This window comes from Chrysemys picta, chromosome 7 (genome assembly GCF_011386835.1).
Source record: "Chrysemys picta bellii isolate R12L10 chromosome 7, ASM1138683v2, whole genome shotgun sequence".
Taxonomy (NCBI): domain Eukaryota; kingdom Metazoa; phylum Chordata; order Testudines; family Emydidae; genus Chrysemys; species Chrysemys picta.
In genome coordinates, this window is record NC_088797.1 from 29154005 (window position 1) to 29180294 (window position 26290).

At 54.9% G+C, this 26290-nt stretch overlaps 1 protein-coding gene across 2 annotated transcripts; it reads right to left on the minus strand.

Annotated features, from left to right (window-relative positions):
• Nucleotides 1–4668: 4668 nt before the first annotated feature.
• On the minus strand, nucleotides 4669–23839 carry RAB1B (RAB1B, member RAS oncogene family). Of its 2 annotated transcripts, none has more exons than XM_042849773.2 (6): nucleotides 23615–23839; nucleotides 9715–9787; nucleotides 8533–8628; nucleotides 8191–8286; nucleotides 7193–7324; nucleotides 4669–6352 (listed from the first exon to the last, which is right to left on the minus strand). In XM_042849773.2, exons 1-6 carry the CDS (start codon nucleotides 23806–23808, stop codon nucleotides 6158–6160), a joined length of 786 nt encoding a protein of 261 aa, XP_042705707.1. In that variant the 5' UTR covers nucleotides 23809–23839; the 3' UTR covers nucleotides 4669–6157. The 2 variants fall into 2 exon arrangements, with proteins under 2 accessions (XP_042705707.1, XP_005305499.1); XM_005305442.4 differs by having other exon boundaries at nucleotides 23561–23709.
• Nucleotides 23840–26290: the final 2451 nt, after the last annotated feature.

Below are 26290 nucleotides of genomic sequence, written 5' to 3' on the forward strand. Positions count from 1 at the left end.
AAATGCTGCAGAAATGGAGCAGGAAATTTGATCATTTCCCATGTTGTGAGGTTCAAAGAGGCTCCTATTTTGTCCCATTTTCCAATCAAACACTTATCATTGCTTTGGGGTTTCTGACCAGGGCCAGCTCTGGCTTTTTTGCCGCCTGGCGGGGAGCACAGCAGGGGAGGGCGCTGAGCCTGGCCGCGGCCCCGCTCTCCCCGACCAGCCGGAGTGCCGGGAGGAGGGCGAAGAGCCTGGCCGTGGCCCCGCTCTCCCTGGCCGGCCGGAGCGCCGGGGGAGGGTGGCGAGCCCGGCCGCGGCCCTGCTCTCCCCGGGTGAGCGCCGCCCCCTTCCAAGTGCCGCCCCAAGCACATGCTTGGAGGGCTGGTGCCTGGAGCCGGCCCTGGTTCTGACCCAGATCTGGGGGGGCGGGTTGGTGAAGGGAAAATGCTATTTCTGCTAAAACATTGGATATAAATTGTTGGGAAAAGAGAGAGAGAGAGAGAGAAATATGTCATCCCTCCTCCCCCAGGAAAGGTCATTTCTTTCCCTCCCCCAAACCTGAAATTTCAAGCAACTCTCTGGGAGATTCCTGACTCAGGAATCCTGAGCCTGGATCTGCCCTGGGGTCTAGGAGCTGCCAGTGTGCAGAGATGGGAACATACATGGTAGAGAAAAGAACTGCTACTAGGCACATTCCTTCATACCAGCCATCCCAAGCAATGAGCGAGGCAGGGCCCTGGGGCAAATATCCAGTGGTGCCCACTCTCAGGATTCTATCCCAAATCTCACACTATTGGACACCTTTCCTGGACTCACAACAATCTGGGAGAATGTCACCTTGCAAGGTGTACAGTTTTTAGTGGAGAAGAGGTTACAAACATGACCCTGAAAGGTTCAGGGAGGTGAGAGGAAAGAGAACAAACCTCCCAAATGATTATTTTTAAAGCCGCAGGATCAACTGCTGGTGTGAGCTTGTCACCAGTGGCGCAGTCTGTGACCACATGGTCAAAGCTGGACCTCAGTGCATTGGCACAGGCAGGCAGAGTTCAGAGTAAATGGGGCAGCCTTTGCTGTGGCATTTCTTAACTCCTGAGGGCTTGAGTTCCCAGCCTAACTCATATGCCTTTAATGGGGGGGGGGGGGGAAGGAGGCAGTTTCCCAAGTTTTTATTTTTGAAAGGAAAAAAAACTCTCATGTGCAACCCTAAACTGTTCAATTGTGTGCCCGCCATCGGATTTCGGCTCTCCCAGTCCCTTCAGCATTGACACCCAGCCTGCTACCACTTGAACCAGCAGCAAGAGAAGGTTGTTATGCCCTGCGACCAGCCTCTAGCACAGCAAATAGCACCACCCCTCTCTTCCCAGTCAGTGCTGGCCCCAGTGCTCAGTTAGGAGTTAGAGGACACTACTGCAGGAAGAAGGGCAGGGGTTCAGGAGGGTGCACTCTCCCCTTAAAGTCAGTGCTGGCTCCAGAGGGTGCTGTACTGCCCGGGGGGTTGCCTAGTGCAGTCTGTGCTGGCTTTGATGCCCCAGCAGTGTTAGGAGTTGCTATGCACAAAGCTGTGGCAGGGGTGCTCTGATGGGCATGGAGTGCCACCTGGGTACTGTTCACAGATTGTGTAACCTCAAGGCGGGTCCTTAATAACAAGCATCTGTGCTTTTTGCTCTTTGCACAAACTGCGTAACAGGAAGGAACCATGGATTCAGACAGCCCTGTTTACTAACTACACATGACATGCCAGGCTTAGCTCCAGACACACAGCTGCTCTGACCAGGGTCTGAAACAGAATATGGTGAGCACTAGGAGAGGACCCACAGGCCGAGGCACTGGTGGGGGGCAGGGCAAAGGCCCAGGGAGGGCCCTGCACGATTTAAAAGGGCCCAGGAGCCCCAGCCCCTTTTAAATTGCCTGGGCAGGCCACAGGGCTCCTAGGTGCACACAGGGTGGTACTGATGGTGGCGAAGGCAACCGGGCTGGCATGTGGAAGCCCTGAGGCCCGGAATTGCTCCCAGGTGGCCTGCTCCCAGGTGTTTAGAGATACTATCCAATCCCTCCATGCTGAACTAGGGACTGTGAAGTACACAGAATTAACAGCAACCAATAAGCAACTCTAGTATAGCAGGTTCCCAGCCCAGAGCCCATTCTCCTGGGGCCAAGGGTACTTTGAAGATGATCCATTGTAGCTGCATTCTAGCCAGGGGCAGAGGTGAGATGCCCCAGCCAGGGTTGGCAAATGCGGACAGTCCTCGTCTTGCTGCCAAAATCCTGATGGATCAAGCAACCACAGGGGGGAAAAGGGCCATTTTCAGAAGCTTAGAACTCAGCCAGACAGGCACCAGGTTCCATGGAACAGCAAAAGGCACATCTCTGGCCCTAGGGCTACCCCAGCCTTATTTCAAAGGGCAGGTGCAATCCACAGCCATATCAGAACTTTTCAAAATCAGAACTTTCCAAAACGTTCATGGGAATTTCTTCTAGTAAAGGATTCAACCAGATAGCTTCACACAGCCCAGCTCCGCTGAGAAATAGCCCCCCGTTTAGACACTTCCACAGCAAGATTTTCTATTTTTCAAAACCTTTCATTCCAAAGCCTTTGGCAGGCTGTTTATACAGGGAGCCCTGGTTCAGTGCTGAGATGCAGCCAGCCCTGGGAGGTGGGGGAGGGGAGAGTGCTGGGGTATTGATGGAGGGATTCTTTGCCCAGAATGGGGATGCAGCTGCCCCTGGGGTAGGGCACAAGGCTGGTTATACAAGGATCCCTTGGCTGGTGTGGAAATGCAGCCACCTGGGGGGGGAAGGCACACACATGGGGGTGTTTGGGCAGGGATCTGTCACCTCATGTACAGATACAGCAACCAGGGTGTGTGTGTGAACCTACAGGTGTGTTTATGGGGGTAATTCCTGCTGCTGGGTAAACTCATGCTGCTGTTTCTCCTGCCCTTGCAGTGACCTTATTTCTTGATAGCAAAGGGCTTAAAATAGTGGATTGTTCTTGGGAGGAGGACACAATAGCTCAGCATAGCCCGCTCTCACCTCAGCAGCCATTGGCTGAACCTGTGCTGAATAAAGGCACCTGCTATTTCCTCTGCAGGTCAGAGGGGGGGTAGGGAGACTGTGCCCAATGTTGCCCTTGGTACAGATCTGGTATTAGCAGCACACAGGCACCTGTCACGTACTGGCATACTCCAGCTGAGGCCCAGCTCTCTGACCCACACAGGGAAGCAGCACCCACATAGGGGACAGATAGCCAGGCAGGACCTGCACTGACCCTGGATTGTAAGTTCTCCCTCTCCAGGGGGACCTAGGTTGGGAGCAGAAGTTGCCAGACAGTTGAGGTACCTGTCTAGGCAAGGCCCTGCCCCTGCTCCCAGCTGCTCCCCTAATTCCTGTCCTAGATCCTCCCAAGTTGGTGCTGCTTGTGGTGGCAGATCCAGCCCCCAGCCTAGAAAGAAGCCAGTGCAAAGTGAACACTTGGCCCTGGCAGTGATGGGGGGACCCAAGCCACCCTTAACAGAAGAGCTACAGTTCTCAGTAGCAATTGCAGGGCCCTGCTTGAGATGCTCATTTTCCAGATCTCATTTAACAGGTTACATAGGGTGACCCCTACCCCAAGGTACAGCCAGCCCCCAGCCAGCACCAGCTGATGCAGGTCCATCACCCACTCAGCTCATTCCCAAGCTGGGGGGCAGGCACCAATCCAGGGCTGAGCCAGCCCTGGCCCCCTGCCACAGTGAAGCAAGTCAAACACGGCTACAGCAATCAAGGGCAGGATTGGGTCTCAGTGTCAGGGGAGATGAGGGATTTCCTTTAGGTGAGGGTTGTACACTGTCCTCCCTGCCCATGGCATCAAAGAACCTGCCAGCAGCTCCAGGAAGTTTACCACACACCTGCACGCACAAACTAAGGTGAGATCAGTGTGATACAGTTAAGCAGCCAGCAGGAGCAAGGCAGGCAGGGGAGGGGAGCTATGCCAAGGCCTCACCCCCCTCAGGGGCAGACAGCACAGGCATCCTACTTACGCTGCTTGGCGCAGAGATTGTGGTCCAAGCCAACACCACAGTGGGCCACACATGGCAGTGAAAGAATTACAGGCACCTGAGTCATCCCTAGCCAGCATGCAAGATGCTGCCCCACTGCTGGGGGAGATAGTTGCCCCAATACATCCACAGCTCTGTAGCTGGGTGCAACAGGCCAGCACTCCTGCTACTGCAACAGTCTAGCCCAGGATTGGGATTTTGCTCCAACCCCCTTGGCAGGTTTACACCTGCCCTGCTCTAAAATTGAACCCAAAGCTGGGTCAAGGGGCTGCAGTCTCCCTCTCCTCCAGCTTTGAGTCTTCCAAAATGGCAGGGGAGCTCAGCACAAGGACACTGCCATGCTCCATGGCAGGCGCAAGCAGGTGAGCTCAGCTCCGGGCAGCCCCAGGGAGCAAGAACAGCAGGTACACAGCCAGGAAAGAGTGAGCGTGTCAGTTCTAACAATACAATGCCTGCCCCATTGACTGGGGTAAGGAAGCCAGAAGGTGCCCAGCTCAGCTGAGCTCACACTAGCTGGGGGAGCCTAGGTAGGGGGCTGGACAGTGCCTGCACTGTACCGGGGCTGCCTGATCCAGAGGGGAGGGGGCATCTGGCCCAGTCCACGTGCCTCCCCCCTTTCCAGCAGTGCACACCCCAGCAGGCCTGCTCACAGGAAGAAGGGTGCAGGCTGCGGGAGCCTCCCCGCAGAGGCACTCACCTTTATTTTGGGATTTTTTTGTTCCATTTTTTTTTTTAAATAATGTCACTAGTGGAAAAAAAAAAGCCAACAAATGAACCATCCAGCCGGCTCCTCCCACTACCCTAAACAGGGCCATGGCCAGGCCAGACAGTGGGGGTGGGGGGGCTGGGCACAGCAGAGGGATATGCACTCAGGCCCCCAGCTTCCCCTTCTTGCCAGGGCTGGGGGTTGGTCATGATGGGAAGGGCTGGCGCTGCAGAGGGGAGCTAAGCAGTAGAGGGCAGCCCCCAGCCCCCATGCACTTGCTCCACAGAAAGTGCAAGAGCTTCCCAGCTGGAGGGAAGCAGGACAGCTGCTCAGTGCATTAGCCCCCTGAGGGCTGAGAGCTCCCGAGCCAGGAAGAGCCCTGGGGAGGGGGCTGAACAAGCAGCCCATGGGCCTCTGATCAGTTCTAAGGCCCCTGACTGTCCATGCTACCCTGAATACATTCAGTGGGCCTGGTATGGGGGGCCCAGGGACAGCTGCCTGCCCCATGTGGCTGGGGAGCACTGGGAGATGGCCTCAGCAGGGTGAGGTGAGGAAGCTAAGGGACGGAGGTGGAGTGGCAGCATCAGGCTCCGCTCAGCGTTCCTGGGCCAGCCCTGCGTCACAGCCACTCTGCGGCACTGTGGGAGGGTCTGCCGCAGGGGTATAAATATTGAACTAGAGCAAGGCAGTGGGAGGAAAGGGGACCCCAAGTTGCAGCAGAGAGGGGATTAAACAGAAGTCTCTGCGCCACTGGGAGCAAGAGGAATGAAAAAGACATGGAGCCAGGACAACATAGACCCCGAGTGGAGGCAGGGGGCACAACCCAGTGGTGAGTAGCTTGAGCAGTTCAGAGGGGCCTATGCCCCTACCGCCATTATTTTGCTTGTGACAAGCAATTGCCCCATGGAAACCAGGTACCAGGCAGCAGAACCGCTTCAGCCTGCCTTGGCTCAAGCTTAACCGGAAGGAGCCTTCCCAGGAAGAGATAGGGGGTGAGCCTGCCACCAACTGAGACCCTCACACCTGAAACTGGAGAGAAGGGGGCTGCAGGCAGAAGAGCAGAGGCTGGGGGCGGAGATGGGGGCAGCCCCATGCACCCAGCAGGAAGGGGAGGGGAGCAGCAGAGAACCCACGAGAAGGAGCCAGGAATCCTGCCAGCCATCAGGCACCAAGGACTGAGGCAAGAGGCTGCATAGAGGGAAGTTCTCCTGGGTGGGAGAGCACACCTTGCAGGTCTGTCCCCACCACACACTCAATAAGGGAAGTAATTAACACAGGCAGAGAACCCAAACCACCACCCCACCAGAGAGGTCCCGTCCCCCTGCACGGTATCATCCGGGAAAGTTGCTACTCCACAGGAGGAGGGTGCTGGACAGCACAGGGTTGGACGGTCCCCTCCCCTCCCCACCCCATCCCTCAGTCCTGGGCCTCAGCAGCAGCCTCCGCCCGCTGGTTTGACTGGAGTGCTGTCGATTCTGAGGTTGGGTCTGTCCCCACCAGTGGTGGCACCGGGGCCCATGCGCTTCTTGATCTCAGCGGCCATGGTCATGAATGACTGCTCCACGTTGGTGGCGTTTTTGGCGCTGGTCTCCAAGAAGGGGATGCCCAAGGAGTCTGCAAATTCCTAAGCAAAGGCAGGGGAGGAGAAAGGGTTACAGGCTGGCAAGGCCTCTCCTGTCTGTGGCCCAATATGGGCAGGGCTGTCCCTATCACCAAGAGTCACCTACCCAGGAGGGCCCTCACCCCCTTGGGGAGAGGGGTCTCAGCACTGCCCCAGCCAGATATTCACCATTCAGACCCCCAGCTCCCAGGCAGTAGGTCTGGTCAGTCATTACCCCCCCTTTGTAGATGGGGAAACCAAGGCACACCCCAGGGAAGTGACTTACCAAAAGGGACACAGCAAGCGAGTGGCAGAGCTGGAAAAAGAATCCAGAGGCCCCTGCTCTAACTAGACCTGACTTTCCTCCCAGAGCCAGCAATAGAACCCAGGAGTTCGGGACGATGGGTTGGAACTCCTAACCACATCCACAGCAGCTTGGTGCCACAGGGCAGACTGCTACATCCCAGAAATTTAGCTTATTTCACACCATCACTCCTAGTTCTGTCCCCAGACACCTGTGCACTCATCTAGTGTCCTCCAGCCAGACAGGTGGCCAGGAGCCAGAGCCCATGGCTGGCAGTGTGGATGGAGGCAGCCAGCACAACCCCGGAGATCGGCCCTACGGCTGGCAAATAGCAAGCCCTTCTCCTGAGCTACAGCCAGGCATGAAGGGGAGGAAGCAGCTGATGGGACAAGTGCTGCCCCTTGGTGGGGCTTCCTGGTACTGCAGGAACACGCTGCAATAGGGACAGCCACTCAGTTAATAGGGCCCCACCTGAGAGTTGCTGCCTGTCTGCATCTGCCAGAGAGAGAAGGGGGAGTGCTATCGACAAGCATCAGAGGGGCTTGCTGTGCCCTGCTCACCTTGGCGGTGGTGTAGTCCACCACTTTCTTCGTGGTGAGGTCGCACTTGTTGCCCACCAGCAACTTGTTGACGTTCTCGCTGGCATAGCGCTCGATCTCCTGTAGCCACTGCTTCACGTTGCTGTAGGACTCCTGCAACAGGGAACGTGGGCTCAGCTGGACCCCAGCCACCCTGCCAACATGCTTACAGCAACAGCTCAGCGCCCACACAGTGGGGAGCAGGTCCCCAGCACCCCTCAGCAAGGGTGCACCTCCATTTCATAGGCAGGAAATGGAGATGGAAGCAACTGGCACAAGGGTCACAGTGAGTTGGTAGCTCAGCTAGGGACAGAACCGAGGAGTCCTGCTCCCAGTGCTTGCTCTACCAGTATAGCCCTTCCCACATTCAGCAGCTGTCCTTCGATGCTGTTACCTTGATGTCCTTCCCACCTACTCCAGGCAGCTGCTGCCAGCCTTGCCATCTTCAGAAACTGCCCAATTCCCCATCTTCAAGGTGAATACGGAAATGAAGGCAGCGCAGCCCACTGGGCCTGGCTTTGCAACCTGCTCTATGGGCCAGTCCTGGGTACGCCAGCTGCTGCCATAGCTGTGTGTGACACCTGCGTCAGCAATGCCTGGGGCAGATGCAGAAGGAATGCAATGCTCCACTGGCCCAGGAAGGGGCAGTGCCCAGCACAAAGGATGTAGGTATGGATGGTCACTTGGGAATAGTGATCAGGACCATTCTCTTCCCCAACAACCCCACACACCCACAACTCAGCAGTGGAGACTGCCCGGTCTCCACTGCTGCCACCCAGCAGGCAGGGTCTGGCTACCAACAGTGAGGCATTCTTACAGCACTGCTCTAGTCCTGGAACCAGGACAGAACCCAGGCGGGTCCTGGCTCCCTAGGTGCCCAGCAGGAGGCCCGTTGCCTGAACCTGGAGGGGCCCTGGATGCAGGGAGGTCAGGGAGCTGTCTGAGGACTTGCAGGGCCAGAGTACTTGGGGCAGCATTACCTGATCTGTTACATCATACACCACAATGATGCCATGCGCCCCCCTGTAGTAGCTGGAGGTGATGGTCCGGAACCGCTCCTGACCAGCAGTATCCCACTGCAAGAGAAGGGAGGGGAGGGGTTGGACCTTGCATTTATCCTCTTCCAGAGGCAGACAGCACCCCCTAGAGGGGAACCCCCATATTCCATTCCCCACACTCCTCAGCCAGCCAGCCCCCCACTCTGGTGTACGATAGGAGCTGGCACCCTCAGAAGGGAAAGGCCTGTATACCATTCCCTGCCCTCCAGAGCCAGTCCCCGGAGGTCAACGCAGCGGCACTGTGGTCAGGGGCCAGATACTCACGATCTGTAGTTTGATGGTTTTGCCGTCCAGCTCGATGGTCCGGATTTTGAAGTCCACCCCAATGGTGCTGATGTAGCTCTCTGTGTAGGTGTCATCCTGGAGGGTGCAGAATGAGGCGATTACTAGGACAGCTGGGGTCTGTGCTCATAACCTTCTTCAGCACCCAATTCTAGTGGTGGGGCAAAGAGCCCTGATGCCCAGTGGCCTGGATCTAAACACTCCTCAGACATTAACAGCCACCACTCAAAAGGTGAGCAGATGCCAGCCCAGTGCTGAGCAGAGAGGAGGGTTTGGGATTCCTTTAAATAAGGGGCTTTTATTAAGTGCTTTGGTAGTTTGGAGATCCTGGTCAGGAGCTGCTTAGCTTCCAAGAAGGTTCTGCAGTTTAAAAAGCCTATTTTAATCAACTGTCATTCTAGCAAGACAACTCCTTGGTACCCACCCATTGCCAAAGGGCATGCAGCACCAGCCATTCAGCTGCCCTGTAACGCTTGATACTCCTACCCCAAAGTGCTTTATGGACAGAAGACTATATGCAGCCACCTCTGGGGTTGCATATGGGGACCATTACGCAGCACACAGTGATAATGTGCAAGTTTAGGACAGGAAGTGAAGCCTGTAACCAGATGTGGAGTTACAGGAGGCCAAATATAATCACTCAAGATGGAAACTGACCAGGACACCAGAGTGATTACAGAGCCTCTTGGGACAGTGTCACAGGTCTTGGCTGAACCCAAAGAGTCAGGAACCCAGTTTTAAGTCTTTTGCAAAAGGCAGCACCTCCAATAACAATGTCCTCAAGCATTGCACTGGGACAACATTGACTACAAGGGCACAGAGATCCCTACTGAGCCCTCCCCGTGGTTCAGCACTCTCCTGCCCAGCATGATACTGGGGTCAGACTGTGGGAAGAGGGCACCCTATTACACCTCTGCTGTTCTCTGCAGTGTGGAGGTCTCCTAGCCAAACACTGACAGGACTAAATGTCTTTAGCTTGCAAATTTGACTAGGTCACTGTACGATGGTTTGAGTTTTCATAAAATATGCCCCAGGGTAGCCACATCTCAGACACCACAGCCTCACTGCAACAGCACTGGAACAGATGTGGCCAGCCTGTCACCGTATGGCTAGATAGCTGCCTACTGGATCATGAGGGGCTCTGCACAAGGCAGGGACACTCACAGCAAATCGCAGCAGGAGGCAGGACTTCCCCACACCAGAGTCTCCAATCAGCAGCAGCTTGAACAGGTAATCGCTGAAACAGACACAGATGAAGAATGAGGGAAACAGAACAGTTCCTGACTTTTCTAGTAGTGTGTATAACTAGAGACCTCTTCCCTGCTCAGACCAAGGAGTGTTCCCAGTGGAAGAAGACTAGAGGGCTTGGAGTACATGTAGTGGGGAAAGTGTATGTGCTGGCAAACAACTTTGGAGTAGGGCATGGGGGCTCTTTGCCCGGATCTGACTAAGGATCCCTGTATAGTCAGGACTCTGCTCCCTACCACCCACAACGTTCCCAAGAGACAACAGGGAACATCAGATGCTCCATGGGGATGTAATTAGAACCCCAAAAATTATGGCTCCTGGCCTCCTGCTTTAAGCACTAGAGCTCACTCCCCTTCCAGAGTGGAGAATAAAAGCCAGGAGTCTGAACTCCAACCCTCTCCCTAGCTTTGGATCAGTGCACACTATACATTCAGATTAGTTTAATAGGACTTGCCTACAATGGCAGTATCTTACAGAGCAGGATCACCCTCCCAAACTTTGCGAGTCCACTTTCCAGGGTGCAGCCCATGGTGGAGGTCAGAAATGCAGGGGAGCAGGGAGAATAGCATGGAGTGCTTGGTTTTGGTACTTAGACTGCCTCATGAGCGGGGAGAAACTCTCTACAGGACCCTCAGCAATAGATCTTGTTGGGGGCTCAGGGGATCCCAGAAAATAAAGCATTAACAAACCCTGGAAACATTAAGAATCTGGGAACAAACAAAGCCATTCAGAGCTGGAGTCCATAAAGGCCTGTTCTGATCACCCAGTCATCCCTACATCTAGGGTAGGGGTCAGCAACCTACGGCACGCAAACCGATTTTGAGTGGCACCCTGCCTGCCCGGTGAGAGGAGGCGGCGGCGGGGCCGGAATGCACCATGCTGTGGGAAGAAGCAGGGGAGGGGGGAAGCTTGGCTGGCACAGGACCAAGCTTCTGCCTCCTGCCCCCGCAGGGGAGAGCTGTGGGGGGGGGTCCCGGCCCCCAGCCCCACTCAGCCCCCCCAACTCACCGCTCTCCCCTGCGGGGGCAGGAGGCAGAAGCTTGGTCCTGCGGCAGCCAAGCTTCCGCCCCCCTCCGCTTCTTCCCACAGCATGGTGCATTCCGGCCCCTCCCCCCGCCAGTGATGGCCCTTGCGAGGGGGAGCGGAGCAGAGCCGAGCGGCAGCGTGCTTGCTGCTCCGTAGAGCAGGTAGCGAGAGGTAGGGACGGGCCTTGGGGAAGGGGATGGAACAGGGCATATCCCTTCCATTCCCCTGCCATAAGCTGCTCAAGGCAGGGGGCTGGAAGCACCCCCATGAGCCAAGCACCCCAGCCTTCTGCCCTGTACCCCCCCCCCACTCCAGCCCTCTGCCCTGACCTTGAGTTGCCCCCAACACCCAGCCCTCTGCCCTGACCGCCCCACACACTCCCCCCAGCCCTCTGCCCTGAACCCACCCCCACACCCAGCAGGCTGGCGGCGTAAGATCAGCATTTTAATTTATTTTTAAATGAAGCTTCTTAAACATTTTGAAAACCTTGTTTACTTTACATACAACAACAGTTTAGTTATATAATATAGACAGAGACACCTTCTAAAAAACATTAACATGTATTACTGGCACGCGAAGCCTTAAATTAAAGTGAATAAATGAAGGCTTGGCCCACCACTTCTGAAAAGTTGCCTACCCCTGATCTAGGGCCTTTCAGCGAGGCCAAGCCTAAAGGCTCTCACACAGCCCCTGAAATGCAGCCACAGCACAAGGATTTAGAATTTTTGACCAGGCAAAAGCCTGCCTTTAAGTCAGGTTTTAGATCTCTACACAGCTATGTGGGAGCCTCCACATATCTGCTGGTGCTGTTGGCTCTGCTGGGATTGAAGGAGTCACCCCAAACCACACTGCAGCTCTGTGGGTTGACACTGAGCACTGGGGCTGTTCTCAAACCTCTTGAGCAGAGACCTGGGTATTTAAAGTTTTAGGATCTCACTTGGTTATGGCCAGCCCCTTGCCCTCATAAGCAAAATGCTCACCCAGCTCTGGGGAAGCTGCAGCAAAGCAGAGATCCCAAACGGCAGTGTCACAACTCCAGGGAGGGGGAAGGAAGAGAGCCTTTCGTAAGAGTCCTGCACAGACTGTGCACCCTAGTGCAAAGCTGAGCTGGCCTCTAGGGCTGGGTTTCTATAGAACACAGGTGCTTTGGGGCAAGGCAGCTTCAGCCCTGCCTATCCTAGGGAGCTGGGCTCCTACCCTGGCCTTGCAAGGTTGTTAAATTCACTTCAGTGGTGACCCTAAGGAGACGGCAGCTAAAGCCAGGCGGGCAATCACAGAAGGTCTCCCAGCAGTGAGGGGTCTGGAAATTGCCAGCCTGATTTTAAAACTCCCTGGGGGGGAGGAGCGGGGAGGGAGGCAAATAGATCAAGGCCTCTAGGTCTGATCTCTGAGGAGCGAGTGAGCCGACCATTCCCTACTTCAGCCTTCTCCTCCGGGAGTGTTATAGGTTGCTCTGTCACCACCACCCAGAACAGCTTCAACCCCTCACCATATTGAGCCAGTGAGCACAGCCACAGCAAGGGAAGAGACCCATTTGTACAGAACAGCCCAATCCCAGTCACTGCGAGGGTAATCCATCACTCAATACATTGCCATGGCAATGCCATGTGCAATGAAGCTGGCACCACCCATCCCGCTCTGCACAGGAAGGATGTGACCCAGCACAGCAGCAATTCACCCTCAACCACTGAGACCCAAGGCAGCAGCAGCAGAACTTCCCACATGGTGACAGTGACACAGGGGTGACCAAGAAGGGGTTGCAATGGCCAGCCTGACTTCAGACCTCATGGGCAGACAGGCTGAGTGGCAGGACGTTAACACAAAGGCAGCTTAGCCCCAACCAGCTCCAGCTGGAGACTCTCTCTGCTTCCCAGCACTGCAGCTGGGGGTACTGAAAGTAAATCCCTGAACAGAAGAGTCTCATGATACATTTAGGGCAGCCTGAACCACTCCCAGCCAGAGACCAAGCCCTGGGACAGACTGTCCCTGCTCCAACACACAGGAGCCTTAATAGGGATTACAAAGCCAGAGCAGACTTCCATGTCATCCAAGGGTTCAGAAGGCTCTGGAAATTACCTCAGTGCTCTGCAGCTTCTAAAGTCACACAATGTGGGTCTAGTGGTCACAGAAGACGGCTAGGACTCCTGGGTTCTCCCCCCAAATCTTAGATGAGATGATATAGTAAGAGCCCCCCATTCTGTGCCTTGGGCTGCTTTAGCCACGAGATCACACTTCCTTTCCAGAGCTGGGGAAAGAACTGTGGAGTCTTGGCTCCCAGCCCTCCATTCAATTCCATCCGAATGTCCATCCTGGATGTCAGCACAGTTTCAGGCAGAATAGCTGTCGTCCGTAGAGAGGGTCTGATTTATCACCGAGAAGGATAACGTGCCCTAGGGTAACATTCAGCCCTTTACAACCACTAACTGCCCAGCACAGTTTGCCACCAGTAATAGCAGGACCCTTCATGTGCTTTCCACCCACACCACAAGCCAGGAGGAACTGAACTGAGAGGCCTCTGCACAGACCGTTTTACCATGCAACACCAGCGACTTGGTAGCACCTATCCCAAGTACAGGCCCACCTCTGCCTAACTCTCTGGCCAGCCAAGCTGAGGCTCTGAGCAGCAACACAGCTCAGCATAACCACAAAGCCTGGTGTGTAAGCACTACATCCTGACAGCAAAGCAGCTACACAGAGCAATAGCATACTTTGCCCCAAAGCAGGGTGCAGGACGACCTATTACTTGTGGCAAGCTGTTTACACAGGAGCCCTGGCCTGGCCCCTGCTCAGTGTTGCATGTCAGTGCGGGCAGAAGTGAAGGATAATCAGACTCAATTGCATTATAGCTACTACTTGGAGAAACTGTGGGGAAAACGAGTAGCTACCAGGCTGTCAACATCTGGAAAAAGGGCATCCCCTCTCAGCACCCCCAGCATAGGGGGAGAACACCCCCCGTGGAGCCCAGTAGTACCCTTTCTTAGGACACTAGATTCAGTGCCAGCTCAGAGGGAAAGCACCACCTATAGAATCACCACTACCCCAGGTGGCAGCTTGGGTTTTCCATGGAGGTCTCCTATCCAAGCAGTGACCCTGCCCAGCCCCACTTTTCAGTGCTGCTGCATTACACAGCTATAGTTTGAATCCATGCTGTAACCACCCCAGGAGTGGTAGAAACACGCAACAAGGCTCCGCACACCCACAGCTAGACTTGGCTGTCACCCCGCCCTCCTGGTGCGGATCCAGCACTCACCCCTGGAGAGGCTGCATGGCTGTCGGGCACACCTGCAACATTCGACCCCTGCTTTACATGGCATACAGTACAAGCCTTTTCTAAAGGCTCATTAAGAGCCAGCCTAGGGTAGCCCTGGATACACACCAAGCTCTGCAGAGACAGCCACCCCCACAACTCACCACAAGGCCTAATTAACACCAGCCCTTGTCAAGCCTCAGGCTCTTGCAAGTACCCAAGCTGGGCTATCAAGGCCCATTACTCCTCACAACACAACCCACTCTTATTAGAGAGCAATTGATAAAAACGTGAGCCCTGAGGCGCTGGTGCTGGCAACAGGATAGAGAGCAAGATCCAGGGAATGACTGCTCAGAAGAGCTGCTGGTAAACTGGAGTTCATGGTCTCCAGACTCAAAGCCTCAGCCACGAGAAACTTATACCAGTCAGACCAATGATATGTTTGTACAGCACCTGGCACAACAGGGTCCATATCCAGGGCTCCTAGGCCACAAACTGGTGCAAATCTCACTACAGACATTTGGCCTTAGAGTGGCTTGTTAAACTGCTGGAAGTTAAAGCCAGGTAAATTGAAACTGGAAATAAGCAGGCTTGGCAGAAATCATTTATTATTCTCTTTTCCCAATTTAAGATTTTTCTTCTATTTTTAACTCTTTCCCCCACAGTTCCAGGGGTTGAGTTATCCAGTGCTGACGGCAGGGCTGCAGGGGTTTCCCTCTGTGGCCCAGAGACACAATATTGAGGAGGCTGCAGTCCTGGCCCAGCAGAGCAGAAGCCCCTGGTTGTGGGGGAGGCCATCCCACTGCTAAACAGCTCCCACCCAGACACAGCTCCCACACTCCTGGCTCATGACACCCAATCCCTGCAGGCACAAGATGTGAGGAAGGCTGGGGTCGTGGTGGGGCACAGCAGACATCACTGGCCAGGGCTTTAAGGCATCCTCATGCCCAGGTATGGGGGAGGCCACCCTACTGCTGAATAGCTCCTGCCTGGGGTGGCCTCTTCTGTGACCAGGAACAACTCCCATATCTTGTGCCTGCAGGGACTGGGCATCACCAATCCCGCTCACTCATTCACTAGTCAGGAGCATGGGAGCCATCCCAGGCAGTTGTTCAGCAGGGGGTGGCCTCCCCGCAGAGCTGGGGGCATGTCCTCCTCCTTGCAGTCCTGGAGGAGGGTCTCTGTTCCATTGGGCTAGGAGCGCTGCAGTATCCCCAGACTTTGCACCTGCGGAGATCAGGTGATGCTGGCCCTTAGGAAGCAGAGCTCTGCTGACACAGACTAGCTCACTCATTCCTGTGACAGCAGGGATGCAGAAGGCTCCACACACACGACCCAGTCCCTGCAGTCACATCAACTGATCTGTCGATTTCAGTGTGTCAGCTTAAAGACATTTACTGACAGTTCTAGATTAAAATCAAATCCTGCAAAGCCTAGAAATAAGGCACCCTTTTTTTAGCCAAATGAAGTGGTGGATTCTCCACCCTGTGGTGGTTTCAAATCCAGACTGGATGCTTTTCTGGAAGATACTTTTGCCAAACCCAAATAATTGGACTTAATACAGGGGTCACTAGGTGACCCTCTCTGGCCTGTGATATACAAGAGAAACAGACTAGAGGATCTAATTGTCCCTTTTGGCCTTAACTCTGAATCTTAAATTTAGCTTCAGTCACGAGGCATCATCTGAAGCTAGATTAATATAAACTACTCTCAAAATAAAGATTCATAGATTGTGGTCCCTTCTCCACAGGGACTCTGGCCTACTGTGTGACACAAGTACCAGATAGCCTACAAAGGGGTTTGCACTGGCTAAACAAAAACAGCAGTTCTCAAACTCTGGGTTGGGACCACATTTTAATAGTGTCACCAGGGCCAGTGTTAGATTTGCTTGGGCCTGAGGCTGAAGCCGGAGCCTGGAGGCTTCAGCCAGGGCAGCAGGGCTTAGGCTCCACCTCTCCTCCCCTGACCTGGGGTGATGTAGTAATTTTTGTTGTCAGATGAAGTTTGAGAACCACTGTGTTCAACTGATGCAGCTTTCCTGGTGCAGTGCCTGCAGCAAGGCCCACGTGTGTAAACACATAGAAAGTGGCTCACTGCCGGCACCAAGTCTGGTCACTGCCAGGAGCAGGAGGATTTTGTAAGTGGAAGCCTCTGACAGCGTGAATTAAACTTGGCTTCTAAGGCGAATGCAGTTACAAAAACCCCTTCCCTCAAGTATGGTGGTGGTTTCAACTTGAGCTGGCTGGCTTGTAGGGGCATAGGCTACAGCTCATGTGAGCACAACTCAGCGGCTGCTAACTTAACCATCCTGCAGCATGGGTGCAGGCTAGTTCTACTGGAGTGCCGCGAGTCCTCCAACGCCTCCATTCCCTGGGTCTCCTTCCTGCTCCTGCCCAGAAAGGACAGCCCAGTTTCCCCACAATTCACTAGAGAAGAGCTCAGAACAGCTCAGCTGATTCCAGCACTGAGAACCAGGGGATATGCCCCAAGAAGTCTTAGCACCAAACACAAGGGAGCACAGTACCAGCATGGCCACAGCAGCTCCAGAGTTATTTTCAGGCACGGTGGCCACTTGCACTTGGAGTCCAACTCCAGAGTAGGTAGCTCAAATTAACCCTGTAGTGCTGACAGACCCTCAGACCCACCAGTGCATTTTATATAGAAGCTGCAAGAGGGAACTGGTTTTGCTTGTGACTGACCTGTGCTGGATTCAAACCTGTGCCACAGGGTTTCACTGCACTGTCAATGAAGGGGTGCTAAGCAGTTCACATGCCAAGCTTCAACATCCCATGAAACTGTTTCCTCATTTTTAAATCTGGGCAATGAAAGTCTAGAGATGGAAGCGACTTGACCACAGCCACTTGAGTTAGTGCTAGAACCCAAAAATCCTGACTTCCAGCCCTCCCAGCTATCTGATATCTGTACAGCATGTGAGCAGAGGCTAAGAGTGACAGGTCTCCAGGGCTGTATGGAACTGCATGAGGGCCCAGTGGGTGAGGCCCCTGACAACTCCTCTCTGCTGCTTCCCACAGCCCCCTGCACAGGGACTGAGAAGAGAGAAGTGGTGCCTGCTGCATGGAAGTAGTTTGTTCCCCAATCCCAGATTGAAGGCCCATACTTCACAGCTGACTCAGGAAGGTCAGACATACAGGATGCAGGAACAGATGTTTAATCAAAAAAGCTGGGAGCCAGAATGCTTTGGTTTTATCCCCAGCTCTGGAGGGCAGTGGGCAGGAAATCAGTACTCTCTGCCTGTCTCTGGCGAGAGAGAGAGAGTAGTTCAGTGGTTAACAGAAGCCATAGGTTCTATTCCTAGCTCTTCCACCAACACTGCATGATTGTGGGCAGAGGCCTCACCTCTGTGCCTCAGTTTCCCCACCTGTAGAAAGGGGTTAATGCCCCTTGGCAGTGTGAGGACTGCAGGATCCTTTGATAACAGGCACTAGGGAAGCCAGGTGTTTCTCTAAGAAGCCAGCCACATATGAGCTGCTGTGACAGCACAACACCCACCCCTTTCTTGACTGTTCTTGCAGACAGATTGTTCCAGCTGATTTGGGGAGAGCTGGTGCCCTGTCCCGCCATCTCCACTAGCTGGGGGCAGCAAGGACAGCTCCCCCTCCATATACCTCACCAATACGTTGGCAAGGGCAGAGTTATTTGTGAGCAGAGCTAACAGAACCTGGGCAGCATCTCTGCAGGCAAAGATTTGCTGCACCACTGCTTCCCTGCCTCTCCCTGCAGCCCCCGCAGCCTTCTCTTCTGCAGTACCTGTCAGCTGGGACAGGGCTCCCAGGCTTACCCCAAACCTACACCCCACCCACTCCACTAGGGCAGCAAGCTCCTCAGATCCATGTCAAGCTGGGTTCTGTTGTAACAACTGGCCTACAAATTTACTCTACTTGTGAGCTCAGCTGTGAAAAGTGCGTTCACAGAACACAACAGCCTATAACAAACGTTGATGGGAAGAGGTGCAAAAGAGACGAAGTACACCTCTTCAGTTGGACTAACTCAGTCTGATATAACTAAAACAGTGTTGAGATCATTCCCTGGTAAACAAGATAGTAGTAAGATGGAAATCAGTGAACCAAAACTGGTGTCAGAAATTAGGCCTACGGTATTCGATGGACAAAGTAATGAAGGAATAGGTTATTCCACCCATCACTCCCTTTGGGGGGAGGGGGGGAGGGGGAGCTGGAGGAGGCTACCATGATGTTGGCTGACTAACGTGCTAGAAGGGGAATGAGCAAGCTTCACCATCCTGGCTGTCATCCCCATTGTCTGTGGGGTCTTCTGACCCTCATCCGAATCTGAGAGATGTCCTGATTGGAGTGGGCCAGAGAAGGGGACTCAAACATTGCCACCTCAACCGCTTCAACCGAATCTCAAACACCAACAGGAATGTGCGACTTTAAGCCCTCCCTCCCCACTCCCTATGTCCTTTTCCTTTCCTACTTTATTCTTCTCCATTTGTCCTCTGTTTAATAAGTGTCTCAGCTGGCCAAGACTGTATATTCTGCAACACTGCTGTAAGCCTGTGACCAGAAAGAGGCGCTAAAAGCAATGCCTTGGACAGCTGGATGCTGGTACAAGTTTGCCAGGTCTTTGAGTGGCTAATAAGACCATGTGCGGTGCCTGTGTTTCTACAGCACTGAAGCTGCAAGTGAAAGTCAACCTGAGACAGAGCTGCATTTTCTAACTTTGCTGTTCTTCTCTCCTCTTGTGTGTTTGTCTTGTTTGGTCTTCTCAGAAACAGGATCAGGTTTTAACAGTAACAGCCCTAGCCCATCTCTACTGACTTTTCTTTCCCACAAAAGGACAGTTATTACCATCTTTAATACCATGTAAACAAGAGGCTGTGTGTTCTAAAACTCTACAGCTAAAAAGAACAAGGGATGCTGTTAAAATGAAAGTATTTAAAAGCCTTTGAAATGTAAAGTATTAACTGTTTTTCTTTTTTTCTGTATTTGTAATAGAAGGCTTAAAGAATGGGGATTGTGTTTACACCATGGTACTAAGCAGGCTGAGGTCTCTGTATGCCTAATCCAGACCCCTGTTTAAGGTTGGAGAGTGACTGGGTTATGTTAACATCTTTGGCCCATATTTTCCATCTAAACGGATACAACAGTTCTGCCCTGCTCCTCAGCTACTGCAAGCCAAATCCTGCTCTCATCACACAACACCCACTACTGCCTTCAAGTGTCCCCAGACAACCCCTCCATCTTCAATGCCTCCTCTCAGCCCTGTGCAGGCAACAGGAGTTCACCCTGCTCATTGGAACCTAGCTGATTCTGCCCAACAGGCAAGCCAGGAGAGAACCCAGTTCCAGCGCCAACACCAGCATGGGGTACAGACAGGGGGCGCTTTGCTCTGCTTGGTAATAGCAGGACAGGGGGTGGGTTGAGAGACTACTGAAGGCCACAGTGACCAGGACTGGCAAAGATCCACAGACTGGAGCTGATGGGTACACTTTCCTCCCAAACAAAGGGTGCTTCTTAGGGGGATACACCTGAGAGAGGACAATCACCGTGAGAGCTCAGACCACACAGGTCCCAGAGCAGAGGAGGAAGCCCCACCTGCTGGGATGTTGAAACCCCACAGGACCAAGGGCCACCCTGCCCTAGCTGGGATCCACATGCAGCACTGTCCCATGGGACAGTTTATAGGGGATGAATACTCACACCCAGCCAGAATGGAAGCTTTATACAGCTGAGTCCAACAGCTGGGATAAGGGTTTGGGAAGCTCTTTTGTTCTTTGGGGAGAGGGTGGCTTAAAAGATAGTGTGGAAGAAGAAACCCAGCGGGAGTTAAGTGGGGGAGTCATTCTCCCAGCACTCTGCTCTCCAGACCGCTCCACATGTGCCGAGATGACACTGCTTTCACAAGAGCACAGGGACTGAGTGACTGCTATTGTTGTGTAGAGCTGGAGTTTGAGACAGGAAGAGTCCATTACCTCATCCAGCCCATCCCAGGCCATGCAAAATGGCTTAGAGCTTGGCTTAGTCCTGGGGTGCCACTGCTGCCCTTGGGAGGAGATTCCTTGCTCCAGAGACCCCACTGTTAGGAAGCATTTCCCAATATAAAACTCTTGCTTCCCCCAGCTTTATTTATCTGCCCCCTTGTACCCCCCTTGACAATGCTTCCCTTTGCTGATCATCCCAGCCTTCAGATACAGGGCAATTTACAATCCTCTAAGACAATACAGAGCAATAGGTAAAGCTCAGGCACTAGCACTCAGGACTCCTGGGTTCTAGCTTCAGGCACAGAAGTTACTGGCACAACTGTTTCCCCCTCTTCAATACAGGAATATAGATCAAGCTTTTTAAAGCACCAAGTGTTTGGTCCAGCCACATATATGTAGCCCTTCATCATCCCCAGAAGCCAGGCTCGGGGAGTTCTCAAGTCAATACCCAGTCAACAGTCAGTGGTGACCATGTAGTGAGAGTGTCTAACTGTCCCCAGCATTGCTCAGGCACAGAGGTAGCCAAAACTGAATCTTGTAGCCCAGTTCCCCCGCCCAATCACCCAGAGCATCAGCATTGTCATAAAGGGAAGAGACTCCAGGTCAGTCCCAACCAGAGTTCTTCAGCAACTATCACGACTCCTTCTTCCTCAGATCCCACCCCGGTCCCCACTCTGTCTCTTACAGCCATCATGCTGTCAGTACAACACTTCTTAGTTGCCTGCACAACACAGGCAGGAATGAGCAGACACCCACTGTCACCACTGCACTGGAGATAGTTGCCACAGCCATTGGGTGCTTCTGAACAAACCTCTCTCATCACCACCAGCTTGATGCTGCTGCAAGGAGACAGCAACACCTTCCATGATTACTTGATGTCTCTGCACCAGGGGGTATCCAGCATGCTCCTTGCTTCTCACAAGTGTTTCTGCTCCAAACAGCCCTAGAATCCTTTGCACCATCCCCATGATACTTCCAGGGGCTCCCGTAGGAATCAGCACAATGAATTATGGAGCATTTGTGCGCTTCCGGCATTGGAGAATTGTTACATCTGTCACCTCACACCAATGGGCTGAGGTAGCCCAATATGCCAGCTGCATCACCCCTCATTACCCCAGCTAGCCTGGCGACACAATCAAGTCCAGCTGGCAGCAGGCAACATGAGCGCCATTTCCTAATGAGTGTGTTTTGCTGGTGGGGAGGGGACAGGAAGCCCTGACTCATGCTGTCACTTTCCCTTTGATTCAACATGCATTCAACATAGGTGCTTTGGGGCGGTCCCCACCCTAGACTTCAGTGGGGGAGCATTACTAGCTAGCCAAGAGAATGCACCCACACAGATCAAAGTTTCAGCAAAAACAGTGCTGGCTCAGTTTGAGATTGTCCCCAAGCCCACTTCTGGAGTTCCCATGCTCCTGGTGCCTTTCACATCATAGCCATCTCCATGCATTTCAGACATCACTTCACCCACCACTGTAAAGCAGCCACTTCTGGGGTGGGAGACAATAGCTGTTTAACAGCCAACAGAGATACTAGCAAGAACAGAATCCTGTATCCATTTGAAACTCAGGGAGAGGGATTTAAAGGAAGTAAAATGGAATGGCCCCAAGAAGCGCTGGGAAGAGAAAGGGCATTGGGCTCCAAGAGGTCAGGACCTATGCTAAGTCTCATCTGAAAGGCAGAATCACAGGAGCTGCCTGTCAGTGCCAGATCATGGCTCTGACAAGCTGCTATGAAAAGTGTGTGGACAGCTCCATTCAGAAAGGCAGCCAGCGCCACTTGAGAAGTGGGGAGGTCTAGTTTGCCCCTCAACAGGGAATGCTGCCAGCCTGATGTGCATTTCCTTTTCCAGAAAGCTTCACTCTCCACAAAGCCACCCGTCATCGACACTAACTGGCTGTTCAGAGAGGCCAAATGCCTAGCTGCTCTGATCAGGGCATTGTCTAACCCCAGAGCCAGCCAGGTTGCCATTGCCTTCATCTTCTCCCTCCAACAAGCAGGCAATTTGGATGAGGTCTTCTGCCCAGTCCTGCCTATAGCCAGCTAGAATGCAGCTTCCCTGTGTGCCCACCTAAGGGATGGCCTCTCCGGAGCCACATCCGAGCTCCCTCAAGTGCCCCAGAGCTACAGTCACATACACACTCTGGAAGCAGTCAGAGCACTTCCCATTTCAGTCAGTGCCAGGTCAGTCTATCCAGGAAGGGCACTCCACATCCCTTGCTGTGGAAGCTTCAGAGGAGAAGGATTCAAAGCAGGCCTGGGATTCACATCAACTTGTCAATAGTACAGGGAAAGAGTCAAGCAGCCAGGACAATTAGCACTGGGTCCACTTGAATCTGCCAAGATGCTGCCCTGGAGAGCCATCACCTCATGGGGGAAGGCTCAAGCCCAACAGAATTGCACTGAAATGTAACAGAGATTGTAAGGGGTCTGTTTGGCTCTGGGAGTGGAACCTGGGGCCTTCCCCTGCAAGCCACTAGCTCCATCCAGCCCCCATGGCAGAAAGCTGTTCTCGTCTTATGCCTGTTTGGTGGCCCATTCCTCTAAAACAAACTGGGGAGGGGGTGGTCTCACCCCAGATCATACCATCTATATCACCTGTCCCGCATCCCAGTGGGCACTAACCAGCCCCTTGCTGGCCACCTCTGCCAAGGCCTGAATCGGCCTGAGCACAGAGACTGAAATCCCATCAGCCCTTGAGAGAACAGCTGGTGCAGTTGTTAGGGTATCGGCCTGGACATGGGAGACCTGGGTTCAGCTTCACCAGACTCCCTGGCTGACCCTGGGCCAGTCGTTCAGGTCTCATTCTGCTTTAATGCCACCAGTCTAGTTAATGCAATGCAAGGCCCTAGTGTGGATGGAGTTCCACTGCTATACAGGTGCTTTACACCCATACAGCGACCCCTGGGCAGCAAGGAGGAGTGGGGAGCTTTAGCCTGGAATAACCTCGCCCACACTGGGCACCGTTCCAGAACAGCTAGACTGGTACAAACCACCCCCACCCCCCCGCTGCCTCAGATCCCGCTGTACAGAGGAACTGACCCCCCATCACACCAGGCGCAAGGATCAGACACCCAGTGACGGGGCGGGGGCAGAGGGACTCAGCCCACAGGCCCAGGGCTGCTATCCCCGGGAGCAGAGTCTTGCCCCCGAGACCCCTCAGCCGCCCCAGGGAGGGGCCGACGCGAAGGGCGGGATCGGGGGGGCCCAGGGACGCTGGCGAGGGGAACTGACCGGCACGCGAGGCGGGGCAGCTCCAGGGGCCGGCCGGGGGAGGGGAAGCGGGGGGTCCCGGACCCTGGCCGGGGGACACCAGGGGGCGGCGGCAGGAGACGCCCCGCGGTCCCGGAAAGGCAGCAGGGGCGGGGCCACGGGGCTGTAAGGCCCCGGCGAGGGCGGCTCAGGGCCCAGCGGGGGCTGTGGGGAGCGCTCTGGGATGCGGGCCTAGCCGGGGTGAGGGGGCGGCCCCGACTGGCTTCGGTCCGCCTGAGGCACGGGGGTCCCGGTCCCGCCCCTCCCCGCGCACTCACTACTCGGGGTTCATGGCGGCGCCCCCGCGGTGATTTCGGCTCCTCCTCACTCACAAGATGGCGGCGGCCTGCAGCTCCCCCTTGGTCCTCCCCCCACCCCAGGGGCGGCTCCACTTGTACGCAGGTTCGGAGTCCTGCCTCCGGCACCATGGGATATGTAGTCTCCCGCTCACGTTTGGCCACGCCCCTTCCCCTGCGGCCGTCCGACCTGCGGGAAGTGCGCATGTGCGGAGAGCGCATGACTTCATGGGATGCGTAGTTCCTCGTGCCCAGGCTTCACACGCTCTACGTGCAGACACTGCTTGTCCCGTGCGCAGGCGCCACACACGCTATCCCTCACGGGATATGTAGTTTACTTGCCGGACTCTTTGTCAGCCACGTGTTCAGTGTCTCCTTCACATAGCCGCAAAGACCCCTGGGGGATGTAGTTTATTTACCAGATCAAGCTAACTTCAGAACCCCTGAGACCCCAGAGCACAAGGAGGGGGCGGGAGCCAGAACTCTTGGGTTCTTCTAGTCCTAGCTCTAGGAGGGGAAAGAGTCTAATGGTTAGAACCAGGGTCTGAGAGTCAGGACCCCTAGGTTCTAGTAGGGTTACCATATTTCCACAATCAAAAAAGAGGACACTGGGGGGGGGGAGCCCTGTTCTAGCCCCGCCCCCATCCACTCCCTCCCACTTCCCACCCCCTGACTGCCCCCCTCAGAACTCCCAACCCCCCTGTGCTCCTTGTCTCCTCACTGCCCCCTCCTGGGACCCCTGCCACTGACTGCCCCCTAGGACCTCACTCCCTATCTAAGCCCCCCTGACTGCCCCCTCTTGAGAACCCCCCACCCTAACTGCCCCCTAAGACCCTACCTGTCCCCTGACTGTCCCAACCCTTATCCACACCCCCACCCCATATTCACCCCCCCGCTCCCAGACAGACCCCCAGGACTCCCATGCCCTATCCAACCGCTCCTCACCCCCTGACAGGACCCTCAGAACTCCCGACCCATCCAACCCCCTCTGCTCCCTGCCTGCCTCGACCCCTCTCCAGACCCCTGCCCCCCTGACAGCCCCCCCAGAACCCCCGACCCATCTAAACGCCCTGCTCCCTGTCCCTGACTGTCCCAACCCCTCTCCACACCCCTGCCCCCCTGACAGCCCCCCCGAACTCCCGACCCATCCAACCCCCCCCCCACTCCCTGTCCCCTGATTGCCCCCCCTTCTCCAACTCCCCGGCCCCCTTACCGTGCCACTCGGCTTAGAGCAGGTGTCTGGCTCCGCGTCCCAAGGAGCGCCCCGCCCGAGCGCTGCCGAGCGGCGTGCTGAGGCTGTGGAGGAGGAGAGAAGCGGGGGAGGGGCTCTGGACGCTGCTGCCAGCCCCGCCGCCGCGTTCCCTCACAGGCGCACAGCCCCGCCCCCCAGCGCTGCCAGGCGGCGTGCTAAGGCTGCAGGGGATGGGGGGAGCCGGGAAGGGGCTTTGGCTGTCGAGGCCCCAATGCGAGCGGCGCTTGGCCGCCCTGTCAGCCGCTTTTCGATCGATAAATAGCCGACCGGGGGGAAATCCCGGACATTTTTAGATTTTTAGAAATCCCCCCCGGACGGCTATTTAAAGAGCGAAAAGCCGGACATGTCCGGGGAAATCCGGACGTATGGTAGCCCTAGATCTAGCCCTATGGCAGGGTAGTAGTGAGGTTGTGACTCACACACGACTGGTTGTGTGGGTCACTATTGCTTTGGCAGGGCCAGCTCTAGGTTTTTTGCCGCCCCAAGCTCAGGTGGGGCTGGGGCTCGCAGGCGGCGCTGGAAGCGGAGGGAGTGATGTCACCTTCCCTCAGCGCCTGCTTTACCCCCTCCCCCGCCCAGCCGCACAGAGAAGCCCCGATATAAGGGGTGGCACAAGGCAGCGCAGCAGCCAGTGCGCAAATGAGGCGGCGCAGCCCCGGCTCCCCGGCAGCAGGACTCACCCTCTCCTCCCCAGGTAGCGGCTGGGCCCTGGCAGCTCAGCATCTCGGGGCTGGGGCTTCCCCTTCCCACTGTGGCCAGGGGGGCGGTGCCCTCGTCTCATCTAAGTGGCGCAGCTCCAAGAGCACAACTGCCCAGGAAAAAAAAGGATGGCTGGAATGCCGCCCCTGGAAATGTGCCGCCCCAAGCACGTGCTGCTTTTCTGGTGCCTAGAGCCCGTCCTGGCCTTTGACCTGTGTTGCATTTGCCCCTAGTTAATTTAAGTGAAACACACCCTTGTTCTTGCATCACAGGCAGGGGAAACCGATGCTCCCAATCTCTCTTTCCAACAGGCCCCTGCCCTCTCTAAGGGTTATTCGCAGCACAGTGCTACAGAGCAGGACCTGGGCCTAGTACTTAGTTATGGGGCTGGTTGTAGAAATGGCTGGGGGCAGTCTGGCTTGGGTGATAGATAGAGGATGTTTCTTCTAATGATGGCCCTTCTGGTTTAGTGTCTGTTCATCTATAATCCTAGGGGACCTCACTCAGCCCCCATGTGGACAGTTTTAGATGCTCAATAGCGCCACACTGTGCCATAAGTACCCCTGTCCCCTATTGTTGTCCCACCAGAGGGGACCTCCAGAGCAGTGGTATAGAAGAAAGAGATTCAGAACAATCACAGAGTGGGTGGACCCTCAACTTCCTGTCTGTCTAGACGCTGTTGGGAGCAGGACAGGAACAGCTCACAATTACTCCATTCATGGCCTCTCCCAGCAGGGGGCAGTGTCAGGAGAAGCAAAGGA

What these genes read in the sequence shown, in the direction of transcription:
- RAB1B (XM_042849773.2), bottom strand. Translation starts at nt 23,808, where the DNA reads ATGAAGTCATGCGCTCTCCGCACATGCGCACTTCCCGCAGGTCGGACG. An exon ending in TGTATGATGTAACAGATCAG is followed by an intron (nt 7,325 to 8,190) that starts GTAATGCTGCCC and finishes TCCCTGTTGCAG; the next exon opens with GAGTCCTACAGCAACGTGAA. An exon ending in TGGACTACACCACCGCCAAG is followed by an intron (nt 6,353 to 7,192) that starts GTGAGCAGGGCA and finishes GCCTTTGCTTAG; the next exon opens with GAATTTGCAGACTCCTTGGG.